This window comes from Leucopleurus acutus (assembly GCF_964270905.1).
Source record: "Leucopleurus acutus genome assembly, chromosome: 8".
In the NCBI taxonomy this organism is placed as follows: Eukaryota; Metazoa; Chordata; class Mammalia; order Artiodactyla; family Delphinidae; genus Leucopleurus; species Leucopleurus acutus.
Window position 1 is genome coordinate 97,725,264 of NC_139151.1, and position 16,261 is coordinate 97,741,524.

At 48.2% G+C, this 16,261-nt stretch overlaps 1 protein-coding gene across 1 annotated transcript; it reads right to left on the bottom strand.

The window, feature by feature from the left end:
* Positions 1-9,778: 9,778 nt before the first annotated feature.
* TIMM10 (translocase of inner mitochondrial membrane 10) lies at positions 9,779-12,096 on the bottom strand. Its single transcript, XM_082844634.1, has 3 exons — positions 12,020-12,096; positions 11,416-11,531; positions 9,779-10,201 (listed from the first exon to the last, which is right to left on the bottom strand). Exons 2-3 carry the CDS (start codon positions 11,484-11,486, stop codon positions 10,000-10,002), a joined length of 273 nt encoding a protein of 90 aa, XP_082700760.1. The 5' UTR covers positions 11,487-11,531; positions 12,020-12,096; the 3' UTR covers positions 9,779-9,999.
* Between the last annotated feature and the right edge of the window lie 4,165 nt (positions 12,097-16,261).

The window sequence follows — 16,261 nt, forward strand, 5'->3', positions numbered from 1 at the left end:
CCCGGCACACGCCCCTGCACCTAAAATGTCCACCCTTACTCCCTCCCCCTCCCCTCCCCCTCGGCCCCCCAGACAGAATCGGGGCAGCGCCCTCTGTATCCTTGGTCAAAACAAAGAACAACTCGGCTGGAGCCGACTGACCGCGATGCAGGGCAGCCTTGGGTGGGGTTTTGAACTGTGCACTTGGGAGTAGAGTTTTCCGAGAGGCAGAATGACCCGGGTTTCTTTGTGGAATTAGATCGAGGTCTGAGAGTGGACTTGAAAACTGGCCTGGGTTATCCTGAGCAAGTTGCTTAACCTCTCTGAGCCTCGGTTCTCATAACAATAGTACCTACCTTACAGCAGTACCCACAATAGTACTGCCGAGAGGTGGGGGCTGGAATTGGGGGTTGTGAGGCAGGTAAAGTGCTCATCACAGCGCTTGGCACAAAGTAAGCATAATAAATGTTCACTGTTGTTGTTACTACTGTCATTATTATTATTTTAGAAGATGTGGTGATGGGATGCTTCCAGCCACTTACTGATTCCTGGTAAATCTCTCAACCTCCCAGAGCCTCAGTTTCCTCATCTGTAAAATAGAGGGTGAACTGTGGTGTGGATTAATGGGATGAGGTCAAGGGCAAATAAATACAGATGTGAGTTTATTAGTGTGTTGAGAGTGATATTCGTGATACAAAGCTCTGTGGGCATGTGAGCAACTGCCCAGGAAGTTCCAGACCCCAGACAGGAGGGGTCTCTGAACCCACCTAGCCACGAGAGGAACTTACATTTGCCGAGTGGCTACTATATGCTGGGCACTTTCCAAACAAAAATTATCATTAAATCGTCCAAACATTACAGGCTCATCTAAACCTCAGAGCTTTTCACAGAGGGAGAAGACTGGAGGCTGGCAGCTGGAAAACGGTGGGTAGAAGCAGGATGCAAAGTCAGGTCTGTCTGGCTTTGAAAGTGTGGCCCTTTCCATTCCTCCAGGTCGGGAAGAAACAGCAAGAGCAAAGGCTTAGCAGCAGAAAATGCACAAGGAGTTCTCTCTGGCAGGAGCACAGTGTCAGGCTCTGATGCTTTCACTTCTCAAAATGAATTACTGGCTCCCAGAACTTCCACATCAAGGTCAAACTCCTTAGGGGCCCTAGAGTAAGGACCCCCATGCCCAAGGCAGTCATGGATGGATCCCTTTGAGAATGCAATAAAGTTTTATGAGTCCATTCCCTATGAAAATGCCTGTGTGAACATGAACACACACATATATTTACATTTAATTTCCAAGGGTTTTGTGGAACCCCTCTACAGACTCTAGGGGTCCATGGGCCCCCGTGGCTGAAATGCTTGCCACTCCTTATCTCCAACCCACATTTTGATATTTTCCACTTGTGAACTGTCAGCTCCATGGGGGCAAGGGTCTGGTCTGCTGTGATCACTGCTGTATCTCCAGCACCAAAAACAGCACCTGGCACCTAAGACGCATTCAGTAAATACCTGTGGAATGAAGTGTGAAGCCAGCTGGTTTCACACCTCCTGCCCTTTGCACCTGCTGTTCCTTCATTTCTTTTTTTTTTCCTACAAATTTATTTATTTATTTTTGGCTGCGTTGGGTCTTCGTTGCTGCACATGGGCTTTCTCCAGTTGTGGTGAGTGGGGGCTACTCTTCCTTGTGATGCGTGGGTTTCTCATTGCGGTGGCTTCTCTTGTTGCGGAGCACGGGCTCTAGGCACGTGGGCTTCAGTAGTTGTGGCACATGGGCTTAGTTCTAAGCTCCACAGCATGTGGGAATCTTCCCTGACCAGGGCTCGAACCCGTGTCCCCTGAATTGGCAGACGGATGCTTAACCACTGCGCCACCAGGGAAGTCCCTCCTTCTTCATTTCTAATGCACTCATCCTTCACAACTCACCTCAATTTCACCTTTTTCTGGAAGCTCTGATCTCTTAGGCTGGGTTAGGGGTCCTGCCCATGTACTCCCCCCAAACGCGATTCTGTCCTGAAATGAAGCCCTCACACTGATCTAGAATCATCAGTTTAGTTGCCTGCTCCCTCCCCATGAGCTATAAATCTCTGGGGGGCACCTTGGGAACCACATTGTAGGTGATTTGTATGTTTGCTACCCGTCCCAGGACCTGGCCTGTAACAGCCTGTGGTAAACATTTATGGAATAAGTGGAAGAGGGCAATGGGAGAGGGAGCTGGAAAGGTAGGCTGTGGTCAGTTTGGAATGACCCCTGCCAGGCCAAGGATTTCCCATGTTGTGAGATAGGTGATGGGAATGCCTGGATTTTGTTTTCTTGTTTTATTTTGGTTTACTATGTTTGTTTTTAAGGGAGGAGACAGATATGGTCGGGTTTGTGTGTTTAATGAATGGAAAGGAGAGGGACTTTAAGGCAGTTAAGAGGCGACTGTAATAGTTCAGATAATTTAAAAAAAAAATAGAGGAAAGAAGAGACTTTTTTTTGGCCACACCACATGGCGTGTGGGATCTTAGTTCCTCCACCAGGGATTGAACCTGCGCCCCCTGCATTGGAAGGGCAGAGTCTTAACCACTGGACCACCAGGGAAGTCCCAGAAAAGAGACTTAAGACACACTTCCATATCAGAATCAATAGAACTTACCAACCCCTCCTCCTGTCCCCCAAAATAATCCCTTTTTAGACTCTGTTCCCTTGACACTACCCATAGCTTGAGCAGAACAGTGCTATCACATTGGATCTCCTGCAGGCCGGTGGCCAGAGTTGGCCTCACAGCTGAGTGAACAGGAGTTCACTCAGCTCGTGAATCACAGGCTGGGTCCCAGTCCTGGCTCTGCAGCTGATTAGTTGCGCAGTTTTGCCCAAGGCACTCACACTCCCGAGCCTTACTCTTCTAGTCTATTATGTGCTGGAAATAATGGTATCCAGTTCACAATGAAGAAATTATGTATTCAGACTAACAAATAGTCATGGTAAACCCTTGCGTGAGGAATGTAAATAAATGGTGCAGCCACTTTGGAAAAACGGTTCGGCTGATCCTCAAATAGTTAAACAGAGAGTCACCACTATGACCCAGCAGTTCCTCTCCCAGGTATATACCCAAGAGAACTGAGAACATATGTGGACACAAAAACTTGGACACAGGGCTTCCCTCGCGGCGCAGTGGTTGAGAGTCCGCCTGCCGACGCAGGGGACACGGGTTCGTGCCCTGGTCCGGGAAGATCCCACATGCCGCGGGGCGGCTGGGCCCGTGAGCCATGGCCGCTGAGCCTGCGCGTCCGGAGCCTGTGCTCCGCAACGGGAGAGGCCACAACAGTGAGAGGCCCACGTACCGCAAAAAAAAAAAAAAAAAAAAAACTTGGACACAAATGTTCATAGCATTGTTATTCATAATAGCCAAAAAGTGCAAACAACCCAATTGTCCGTTAACAAATGGATAAACAAAATGTGTATAGTGGGAATTCCCTGGTGGGCCAGTGGTTAGGACTCTGCACTTTCCCTACTGAAGGCCCGGGTTCAATCCCTGGTTGGGGAACTAAGATCCCACAAGCCGCGAGGTGTGACCAAAAAAAAAAAAAATGTGTATAGTAACAGTGAACGTATTATGGTTTGGTCATAAAAAGGAAGGAGGTACTGGTACATGCTACAACATGGATGAACCTTAAAAACATTATGCCAAGTGAAAGCCAGATGCAAAAGATCCCATATTGTAGGGGTGCACTCAGGAAATGCCCAGAATAGGCAGCTACGCTGAGACCGTAGATTAGTCGTTGCCAAAAACGAGGAGGGAGACATGGGAAGTGACTGCTAATGAGTATGGGGTTCCTTCTTGGGGGTGGTGAAAATGTTACACTGTTAGATAGTGGTGATGACAGTACAACCCTGTGAATGTACTAAAATCCATTTAATTGTACACTTTAAAAGGGTGAATTTTATGATATGTGAATTATATCAGTTAAAAAAATTTTTTTAAACGCTTTCACATGCATCAGGCACTAGGGATTGAAGGATGAATAAGACACAGACTCCATCCTCAGAGAACATAAAGTCCAGTGGGGGAGAGGAGTAGATGAATCAAATTATCACATAGTAAGTGTAATTACATCTAAAGGAAGCGCCATTCAGTGGCTAAGAATCCGCCCGCCGATGCAGGGGTTACAGGTTCGAGCCCTGGTCCAGAGAGATCCCACGTGCTGCGGAGCAACTAAACCTGTGCGCCACGACTACTGAACCCACATGCCACAACTACTGAAGCCCATGCACCTAGAGCCCATGCTCCGCAACAAGAGAAGCCACCGCAATGAGAAGCCCATGCACCACAACGAAGAGTAGCCCCCACTCGCCGCAACCAGAGAAAGCCCACGCGCAGCAACGAAGACCCAATGCAGCCAAAAATAAATAAATAAATAAATTTATTAAAAAAAAATAAAGGAAGCGCCATGGAAGAGAAGTAACATATCATTGGGGAGGGGCATTGATCTAGACTGGAGGGCAGGGAGGAGTCCTTAAAGGTGTTGGTGCCACAATCTGAAGATAGAAGACTTCCCATGTCTGAATCAGTAGGATTTATCAACCCCCAAGAGGAGGACACAGCATGCAGAGGCCCTACAACAGGAGGATGCCTGAGACATTCAGGGAACTGAAGGAGGGCCTGAACGGAAGAACACGTAGAATGAGGCGGGCTGTGGCATGAAGCTGCAGCTGGAAAAGTAGATACAGGCCAATTGTACCGTACCTTCTAAGATGATAAGAAGTGCTCAGTGGGACTTCCCTGGTGGTCCAGTGGTTAAGACGCCACACTTCCAATGCAGGGGGTGTGGGTTCCATCCCTGGTTGGGGAACTAAGATTGCACATGCCGCGCAGCACAGCCCCCCAAAATTTTTTAATTTAAAAATTAAAATAAAAAGAAGTGCTCAATGATGACAGAAAATGACCTTCCTCCTTCCTCCCTAACTCGCTCTACCTCCGTTGCTGCCTGTGTCGGTAGAAGCACCACCCTGCACACAGTCGCTTAAGCTCAAAGCGAAGTTATCCAGACGCGGCTCCCAGCCTTACCTTCCACGTCCAACCTACCAGTGAGCTTGTGGCTCCTGCCTTTAAAGACTTCTCTCCATCTTCTGCTGGCCCCCAAGCCTAGGTCTCATCAACTCCCGCCTGGACTCCTGCGACCCTTTCAGCCTGGCCTTCCCAATTCCACTCGTGTCAGTGAGTCCACCTTCCAGTCAGAATGATCCTGGCTTCAACCAGGCCTCTCCCCTTGGAAGTTTCCACGACTGTTGGGCAAAACTACAAACTCCCAACAATGCCCCTTAGTCCATCCGGGCCCTCCTGCTGCCCCCACCTCCCTCTGGCCTCTCTCTTCTCTATGCTTTCACTGTTGTGACCTGTTCTCATCCATTAAAACCCCGTGTTCTCCCACCTGGGCCTGGAATATTCCCCCACCCTGGCCTATCTAACTAATCCTTCAGATTTTGACTTAACGGGCACTTCCTACAGGAAGGCTCCTTGCCTGACTCCAGCAATAAATCCCTTTTTTATATGATTCGTATAACATTCGAGTCACCCTTTGATAAAACTCATCACGACGTGTCTGTTTCCTCTGATAGACTGTATGGGCCAGAGGATAGGAACCTGAGCCCGCCTTCCCCACCACTATCCTCCCACCACTTAACAAAGAAGCCACCACCCACCACTGCCCCCAACCTGGCAAATTCCTACCCATCCTTCAAATCTCACTCACCTACATCGCTTTCAGGGGGACAGCCTTCCCTGAACACCCAGACGTGGGGGGTCATCCGTTTACAGAGCCCCGCACTTCCCTGGGCATCTCTTACAGCACTTATCACAGCTGTAAAAGTGACTGATTTTAATACGTCTCCCCCCTTTGATTTTCTGTCTTGTTCCTCTTTGCCCCAGCATTTAAAAAAATGCTTGTCACAAGACCCCCCCAGGTCAGCCCACAAGAATTCTTAGGAAGATCCCTAAAATTGCATGCAAAATTCTGTGCATGAACAATTTTCTGAAGAACCAGTCTGTGGCTTTTGTTGGCGTTTCAAAGGGGCCCAAGATGTGAAAGGTTAAGAACCTTCTCCCAGGAGCTGAAGGGGCTGTCTTTCCTTCAAAACAGCCCTGCCAACCGACTTCTATGCAAAACCATTGCCCTAGAATATAAGTTCCAAGTGGGCAACAATCTTTATTTTGTTCATTGGTGTACCCCAAATGCCTGGAACGGTGCCTGGTCCCTTCCAGGTGTGGGTGTAGAATGACCAAACATAGTCTTTGATGACTGTAACAGTTGTGAGAACTGTGCAGTGGTTAACTATTGCTGCATAACAAATTACCCCAAAATGTAACGGCTTAAAACAACATTTATCACCTCAGTTTCTCTAGGCTGGGAGTCAGCGTGCAGCTTAGTTGGGTCCTCTGCTTCAGGGTCTCTCACAGGGCTCTAAAGTGGCAGCCAGGGCTGTAGTCATCTGAAAGTTGGACTGGGGAAGGATCTGCTTCTGAGCTCACTCATGTGGTTGCCAGCAGGATTCAGTTCCTCACTGGCTGTGGGCTGGAGGCTGCCCTGAGTTCCCCACCACATGGGCCTCTTCAAAGGGCAGCTCACAACATGGAAGCTTGCTTCAACAGATCTTGCAAGGAGGAGGAGAGGAGGAGAAAGGGAGGAAGAGAGAGAGAGAGAGACAATAACAAGATGGCCGTTACAATCTTTTGTGTCTTAACCTTGGAAGCAGCTTTCATCACCTTTGCTTTGTTCTGTTTGTTAGAAGCAAGTCTCTATTTAGGTCTAGTGCACACTCAAGGGAAGGAGATTATACTAGGAATGAATAGGAATGAACAGCAGTGGCAGGATCATTACATGTTTTCTCATGTAGTGTCTGGCTCATCTGAAAACCCAAAGAGCAGAAGGTGCAGACCAAATGCCTACAGGTCAAACAGATGGTGACGAGGGAAGAAATGAGAGGTGGGAGGTTTGGTGGACAGCTGAGCCTCTACCCATCCTCCAGCAGCAGACCACTGCCAAGCAGGAATGTAGGCTGACTTGTCAGATCTGCTAACTTTTCAAAAGAAGCCAAAGTCCTGATTTTTATGAGACACTACCCGGTTTTTAAAATTGATAATCGCCGCAGAGCAACTAAGCCCGTGTGCCACAACTACTGAGCCTGCGCTCTAGAGCCTGTGCTCCACAACAAGAGAAGCCACTGCAATGAGAAGCCCGCGCACCGCAACGAAGAGTAGCCCCCGCTCACCGCAACTAGAGAAAGCCCACGCCCAGCAACGAAGACCCAAGGCAGCCAAAAATAAATAAATACATAAATTTATGAAAATAAATAAATGAAACTGATAATCTAACAAACACACATGTGAGCAGTTTTTGACTCTTCTCGATGGCAGAAAAGGCCTAACCTATTCTACTACTCTATATGTTTGTTCCATCTCTCCTATGCCCACCCTCCCAACCGCCACACTCGTTCACTGAAGGCAGGGACCTAGTTAATTCACTTGCACACTTTCTACAGCTCTCTGCAGGCAGCAAGCCAACAGTAACTACTGCTGAAGAGAATATGTCATGGCTGACATCAGGGAGCGCGCCCCACCCACACCCGCGCTCCAGTCCTAGGGGGCGGGTAAAGGTGGCCGCTCATGTCTGAATTAGCTGCAATCCTGGCTCCAGCACTTGCTTGATGCATGACCTTTAGCAAGTTACTAACTTTTCAGAGCCTCAATTTCTTCACCTATAACAATAATGGTACCTGCCTCAGAGTTATGAGTTTTAACTGAAATAATATACTTATTAGCACAATGTAGCAACTCGATAGCTATTCTTACTGGCATCATCCCCCTGTTTCCTCACCAGCTCCCTGGCATGTCTCCCCTGAATCCATTAAGCCATCATTACCACTATCCACCTGGCTGACAGCTAGAGGGAGCTTTAAAAAGCAGATCTGTCATTTTCACTGCCAGGGTTTACATCCTTCAACGGTTTGCCGATGCCCTTTGGAGAAAATCCAAACACTTTTAACTCAGCTCATCAGGCGCTTTGGAGCTGCGCCTGCGCAGCCCTCGGGCAGGTCTCATCTCTCACCACTACCTCCCTTCCCATTTGGCACTCCAGGCAGGCCAGAGCTTTGTTTCTTCACGGCTCCACACTTTCTGCCACTCCAAAGCTTTTGCAAGTGCTCTCTGTCGAGCTGGAACCTCTTCTCTCCATTCTCTACCACCCCTTCTAGATGTTCCAGCTATGTGCTCTGAAAATTTCTGACGTTCCTTGCTAAACCTGAGGGCAGGTACAATATCTGTTTTCCTCACCACTCTGCTCTTCCTAGTACAACGGCCGCAAGGAATACACCAATAACACACATTTGTAGAACTGGCCACAGCAGTGCTGATTCCCGTGGGCAGACAGCGCCACCTGTTGACGCAAGTTGGCACTTCAGTACTTAGAACGGAGCCTTAGCTCTCTGCCCACGCTTAAGGTAGATGGACAAGTTTTGACGTTTTCAGGGGGTCTATCTCGAGACTCCTTACATCAAAGTTAGCAATTTAAAAAAAAAAGAAAAAAAAGAGCTAACATTATTGAGTATTTAACGTGGGAGAATTAGGCACTTTCCTAAGTGCTTTAGTTATTAACACATTTAATCTTCACAACCACTCAATGAAGTAGGTACTTTTATCGCTTTATAGATAGGGTAACTGAGGCACAGAGTAGTCAAATGCCTCACCCAAGATCACACAGCCAGAAAATTTCATCCCAGGTGGTCTGACTTGAACCTGGATTTTTTTTTTTTTTTTGGCCACACTGCGCAGCTTGTAGGATCCCAGCCCCTGACCAGGAAATGAACCCAGGCCCTAGGCAGTAAAAGCGCAAAGTCCCAACTACTGGACCGCCAGGGAATTCCCTGAACCTGTACTTTTAAGCCTGAAACTCACTGCCTCTACCGTCTCCTTTCCTGTGAGCCCAATGACCTGGTGAGGTTACACCCCAGACACCTCCCTCTGCTGCGAAGGCACTGCTACCAGGGGCACTGGCGTCAACCAAAATTCCTTCTGCAGTGAACCCTACATTTTGAGAACTGCACAGTTCTGCAAGGGCACCCTCAGGACAGGAAGTAGATGCGGGCTCTCCTCCGCGAGCAGTCAACCCTGACCTCCGTTATTGCTCCTCGCCTGTGACCTCCAGCAAACCACCACCTCTCTGAGCTCCCTTTTCCTAACAGGGCCTTTGGCCTGCTGAGTGGATGAGACTGGATACCCCATGAAGAGTGAGGAGCGCAGGCCCTGATTGAGATTCAGGTGAACACTGAATGGCAGTGGTTATCACTCGGTCCCCTCCCTGGATCACACACATCACACATGCAGCTGGGTCCCTTCACATGTTTCGGTATTGCTGTTTAGAACCAAGAGGTTGTGGCTACTTCATGCTTAGGTTCCATCTACTTTCCACTCTCTCCTCTAAATCATTCCTTTATATCATTGAGGAAAATGCCTGCCTGCACTTGATTTTAAGTTGTTAGACATAAATAATATATACTAGGCACTTTCATTATTCTAAATAGTTTGTTCATATTAACTCATTTAATCTTCACAACAGCCCTGATTCTCCCCACTTTACGGATGAGGAAGCTAGGCACAGTGAAATGACACGTTCAGGGTCACACAGCAAGTGGCTGACGTGGAATGTAAACTTAAGCCGTGGTACCAGTCTATGCTTTTAAACACTACGTTAGACTCCCTCTGCTGGTAGAGGCTGTGTCTGCTGCCTTTACTCCCAAGTGCCAGGAACACTTCTTTGCACACTGTAGGTGTCAACAAACTTGTTTTAATATATAATATATATAAACACACAGTCACATGTCAGTGTGACAAATACCCCTTCTCCGACTGGGAAAGACCTCCATCATACCCTGGGCTCCTGGAGACTTTCCAGAAAGAGCCTAGGCCTGGCAGTCTTCACAGATGACACCCGATGGGGGCACTTTTATTAGACAAGTGGGAAAGGACAGGGTGCACCTTACGGTGTACTGCCTGGGGCCTCATGCAGGCCCAGAACTCTGCTGCACCCTCTTCATCAGCTCTTCGTCCTGCATAGACAATTCTGTCAACTTTTTGCCCATCCGCTCATGGATATCCAGGTACTTGGAGACACACCGGTCCAGGCACACAGACTCGCCCTTGGACAGTTCTGCTTCCTTGTAGTGGGGAGGCACGCACTTCCGGTGGCAGGCACTGGTCATTCTAGAAAGAAGGAAGGGCAAGGTCAGGTCAGCAGCCTCCTGTGGCATACCAGGAACCCTCAGCCATTTCTGCCCTGCTATACTGATTTCACCTCCCCGAGAAGGCAGTGTAAATCCTCAGTTTGCACCTCAACTATCTTGGAAGATCCTTGAGAGCAGGAACCATTAGCCATGTTTATGACTAATCAAACAGGAACCATTAGCTGAGTACCAGCTATGTTCCAGACATCGCGCTCAGTGCTTGACAGGGATTCTGTCATGCAGTTCTTACGATAATCCTAAGAGGTAGGCACAATCGTTATCCCCCTTTTTACAGATAAGGAAATGAAGGCACAGAGAGCCTCAGGATCACATAAAGCTGGGCTATGAACCCAGGTAGCCTGACTTTACAGCCTACATTTAAAAATTATCCTGATAAATAGCCTCCAAGATGAAACAATGAATCTAGGGAGGATACCAGAGAGCTTAAGCCAATAAAAACAGCCAATGCTGTTGACTGCTTACTCGATTTGTGTTGGGCTTAACGCTAAGAGCTTGTCATATACTTTTACATTTCATATTGCTAATGTCTCTGTGAGGAAGGTACTATTTCCCCCACTTTACAGATGGGGAAACCACTGGTCTAACCATCCATGTAACTTACCCAAGGCCATAGTAGTGGTGGTTGGTGCAGCTACGATTTGTTCCCAAATTTGCCAGATGGTTATGGGCACTAGTTAGGAGTCAGACTGAGTTACTGGTTCTGACATTGCTACTGACCAGCTGTGGACCCTGAGAGTTATTTAACCTCTAGAAACCTCAATGTCCTCACCTTTAAAAAAAGATAATGCATATAAAATGCTCAGCGTGTGTCTGAGATGGATTAAGAGTTTAAGAAATGTTGACTAAGTGGGCTACGTGCTATTTGCCACAAGGCAAATGCTCTACTCTTCCTGGAACACAACCAGAGCCTAGACGGGACCTTCTCTTCCTGCTCAGCTCCTACGTCGCCAATTCCATCCCAACCTAAATGCCCAGTTCCTTCTAGTGACCCCACACTGCGTCTGCATTAGCCCTTAAGCATGGGGCGGGAGTTGGGGGTGCTGGGAGGGTAAGCCCGGGCCTCAGGTTTCCCCGGAATGAGGAAAATAATCTTCAGAAGTTATCCACCTCTGCCTTGGCAAGAGTGACCTGGGATCATTCTCTAAGACAAGGCAGCGCAGAATCAGCCCTTACCTGTTGTACATATCAGCCATCATCTCAACCTCCAGCTCTGCCGCCAGCTGCTGGGCCCTAAGCGGGTCCATTTCAGCCCTGCACCGTGGAAGAGATCTCCCTCTGGCCTCCTAATCCTGGGGGCAGACATCATGGTCAGCACCCAGCACCCCCCCATTCACCTTCCCATCGCAGGGGCTGGAGGATGTGGAGGAACCAGAGGGCATCAGACCAGCAGGGGCCACTGACCTCAGTGAATTCAAACGTCCCATTTCACAGATGTGGGAACTGAGGCCAAGAAGGGGAACACTGCCTAGCCCAAGGTCACAGAACATGTCAATGGCGGGTCTGGAAATCGAGCCCCAGAGCCCTGACTCCCAATCCCTCTAGGTCACCTCTATCCAGGAGAAGAAGGGGAGACCGGAACGGAGCATGAACCTGCGGGGTCCTAAGAATTCGATCACACGCGGGACTAAGGCGCCCGGGCCACAGCCCAGGGTCTACACCTCTGAAATGGCGGCGCCATCATCAGGATCATCTTGAGGTCAGACGTCACTCACCACGGCCTGGGGCCTGCCACAACGTCCCCTATGTCCCCAACTTCGGGTAAACACTACAAACTCACCGGGCGCTCAGGTAGGATAGGGCGGAAGCACCGGGGTCACTTCCGGGAGGGAAATCCCGCCTCTTCTCTGATCCGTACGCACTTCCGGAATGAAGTACCAACGAGGCGGCGCAGGAAAATCCGCTACCATAGAGAGGGAGCTGCTGGCCCGGCCTAAGGCGTCTCCCAAATGCTAGAGAGGACTCCAAAATACCATAGAGGCTTGAGCGGGGCGCAGAGCGCCTGCAGACTGGTTAGAATTCTTGTCTTTAGGGGTGTCACGGAGAGATTTGAGTTTATTGGTTCTGTAAGAGGGGCAGGACCACAGAACTCAGTGAACCTCGTCCTCACCTCCGGAGAGCCGAGGCCAGAGCGCCAATGAGGCGCGGAGTAGGACGAATGCCGCCAAACTGCAGCTCTCAGTTTGTGATGTACTTAAGGTCACCTGGGACGCTTAAAATAATCCCGAAGCCCAGGGCTCACTTAGTACCAATTAAATCAGAATCCCTGGGAGTAGGACCCAGGCATCAGTACATTTTTAAACTCCCCAGGTGATTCCCATGTGCAGCCAAGTTTGAGGACCAATGCTCAGAGGCCCTTTGTGTGAACACAGCTGTGTGTAGGTCACTAAACTTTCTCTGGGGTTGCAGAGACAAGCGAGGCACGGTTTCTGCTTGCAGAAAGATGAGTCAAGTATACAATATGTTTTAGTCAGCTTCTGTTAGACGCCCTGGGCCCTAAAGAGATGAATAGGGCCACTGTGGCTGCCACCAGAACTGACCTAGTGTGTTTGGGTGAGGAAGACAGAGGGTACTTGTGAACTCTTCATCTTTCAAGACTTAATGTATTCCTCGGGTCTGCACGCCCCCCTCCCGCAACCCCCCTCCCCAAGAAAAACCCACCTCAATCCCTGGATTTTTCAAGTGATTTCCCAGTAAACGAAATTCAGAAGATGCAAATTAATAATGCAGTGGTAGACCGCCCATAGCAGAAGGTGGGCTAGACACTTTATATGGCTGGTCACCATATGCTTCCCTAAGGAAGTCCCAATTTTAAATATTGGCCTCATTACTGCTCTAAGGACTCAAACTTCTTTGTCAGACCCTGTGCCTTGATACTTTAAAATTTAGGTATAGCATTCAGATAGTAAAGTAGTAAAATACACAAGCTTAATTTTTAAATATATATTCATTTTTATAACTATCTCCCAGATCAAGATACAAAATATTTCCAGCACCTTAAAAAGTTATCTCATGTTCCTTCCCAGTCAATACTCCCTCTTCTGCAGTGAACCACTATTCTGACTTCTATCACCATCAGTTAGTTCTGCCTACTCCTGAACTTCATGTAAAGGAAATTATACATTGTTTTCTGTTTTGTGCCTCACTTCTTTAGCTCAATGTAGCATCTGTAAGATTTCATCCATATTGTCGTGTGTATCTCTTATTCATTCTTTTTTATGGCTGTCTAGTGTTTGATTGTATATATAAGCCACAGCTCATTTATCTATTCTCCTACTGATGGACTTTTGGGTTGTTTCCAGTTTGGGGCTATTATGATAATGCTGCCACGTATATTATTGTATATATGTTATCCTGGTTTTTACTTTTGAGAATCTAGTCAACATATTATGGAGTATTAAGAAATTGCATGGAAAAAGGAGATGGGTTCTTAAGAGAGGAATCTGCTTCCTAGATGGGATTTTTGTTAGGTTTTATGAAAGGTTACATACTGTATGATTCCATTTAAATCACATTCTCAAAATCACAATATTATAGAGATGGGAGAAGAGATTAATGGTTGCCTAGGGTTAGAGTTGGTGGGGGGAGGGAAGGAGGTGTGCCTAAGGGGATAGCACAAGGGAAATCTTTGTGTTGATGAAATTGGTTCTGTGCCCTGATTGTGGGAGAAGGTGTTTATTCAAATCTAAGCTGTCATAGAAGTATACATGCCATTGTACCAATGCCAGTTTCCTGGCTTTGATATTGCATATAGTTATGAAAGATTTAGCCTTCAGTGGATAAATCTTAAGTAAAATTTAACCTTCTGTACCCTCTCTGTACTATTTATGCAACTTCCTATAAACCTATAATTATTTCAAAATAAAGTTTTAAAAATCATTACAAAACAAACGAACAAACAAAAAGATAAAAATGATATTGTATTTAAAGCACCTAGTCCATGACAGATACTCAATAAAAATGAATCTTTTTGTTTTAGATTTTTATTTATTAGGGAAAATTTTTAAAGTACATGGAAGTGGAGAGCACAATATATTGAACTTCCACATATTAATCACCCATCACCAAGATTTGACAGCTGTCAACATTTAGCCATATTTTCTTCATCTAATTGTATCGCTAACAGATGAAGTCTTTTTTCTACAATGACATTTTTTTCTTTGTTTTTCTTTCTTTCTTTTTTTTTTGGCTGCATTGGGTCCTCGCTGCGCGCGGGCTTCCTCTAGTTGTGGTGAGCAGGGGCTACTGTTCATTGCAGTGCGCCGGCTTCTCATTGTGGTGGCTTCTCTCGTTGTGGAGCACGGGCTCTAGGAGCACAGGCTGCAGTAGCTGCAGCACGCGGGCTCAGTAGTCGTGGTGCACAGACTTAGTTGCTCCACGGCATGTGGAATCTTCCCGGACCAGGGCTCGAACCCATGTCCCCTGCATTGGCAGGCGGATTCTCAACCACTGCACCACCAGGGAAGCCCCCCACAATGCCCTTAAAATTACAGACATCTTATCACTAAATGCAGCTGGCAATCAACAATATTGCACTGTTCAACCATTGGTACCCAAACCTGGCTTTCAGATCATCCCAGGAACAGGCCCCCAAATTCCCGTTCCATATTTCTACTAACTAATTAAATTATTTATTTATTCGCTATCCATTTATTGAGCACTTCATATGACCCAGGCAATTTGCTAGATCCTGGGCATACAGCCATGAACATGACAAAGTCCCTGCCCTCATGGAGCTTAGAGTCTAGAGAGGAAGTCAGGTAACAAGGAAATAAATAAGGTAACTTTGGATTCCAATCCATATTCCATAAGAAAATAAAATATGCAGAAGCGATGGAGAGGATCTCAAGGTCATGGGAGACCTCTCTGTGGAAATGAGATTTGAGCTGAGAGCAGGAGAATGAGAAAGAACCAGCCTTGCAAAGAGCAGAAGCAGAACGGCCCTGAGTATGGAAAGGAATCGACTCATTGGAGGGATACGAAGGAGGCCAGTGTTGCTGAAGCAGTGGGGAGGGGGAGGGGGAGTCACAGCCCCTCACACATTCTCCAAAAGTACCTTTCTTAGGTCACAGGACACCTACAGGAGGTAAAGGTGTTTCGTCTTTCTGAGCAAAATCTCGATTCAGCACAAAAATCTGTTGAGAGCCTCCTGTGTACCCGTCGCCTCAGCTCCAAATAGAACTTGGCTTTGTATTTCCTAGACTCTCAGTGCAGCGACCCATCAGCTTGGGCCATCACTCTTCTCTCTCTCCCCAGCCGCTCCCCGTTCAGCGGGAGCCCTGAGAGACATTGCCACCTCTGCAGCTGGCCCCTTCACCCCTCCTTAGCCCACCCTTCCGCAGCTGCTTTAGTCTGAGGAAGGGTAAAAGGGACTATTTAAAGGAACGTGGTGGGGGGATGCAGAGAAGGCCTAGCCTGGGCTCTGGATGGGCAGGGGAGGCCAGACAGCTGGTCACCATGCTCCAAATGGGCCTGCAGGTTGTCTGGACAGTTGCCGGGGCCAGGCGAGTACATCGGGAAGGGAGATGATCGCAGGACGCATGCTGCCCGGTGTCAGGCGGGAGGCACTCGCTGTGATTGAAAGGTGTCACCTGCCAGATCTCCATGGGAAATCCGAGCCTCCCAGTCCAGGGAAGAGTGTTGTACCAACAGGGCAGTAAACAATGCTCGTCTGCAGCCCCAGGATCTTGTCGGGGAGGGGGGGGCGGGGGGGAGGGTAAGGGGGAGGGGAAGCGGGGACTGAAGAGCTGGGGGCTAGAAGCCACGGGGGCTTGAAGACAGCCCGGGAGTGCAGCCGCTCAGCTGGAGGAAGGAGACGACTGCAAGCCCCCAGGGAGAGGCCCGACAGGTAGGAGAGGCCCTGGGCCCCTTTCAAGGCACCCCCTCCATCTGCCAACTCCTCTCCCATCTTCCAAGGACCTGAGGAGCCTCCAAGCAGGGCCCCACAGTTGGAGAAATCCAGGCTCCTTCCTAAGTCTCTCCATCACTATGTCCACTCTTTTTCAATGCCAGAGTTCGGGGA

What these genes read in the sequence shown, in the direction of transcription:
- TIMM10 (XM_082844634.1), bottom strand. Translation starts at nt 11,486, where the DNA reads ATGGACCCGCTTAGGGCCCAGCAGCTGGCGGCAGAGCTGGAGGTTGAG. An exon ending in ATGGCTGATATGTACAACAG is followed by an intron (nt 10,202 to 11,415) that starts GTAAGGGCTGAT and finishes CCTTCTTTCTAG; the next exon opens with AATGACCAGTGCCTGCCACC.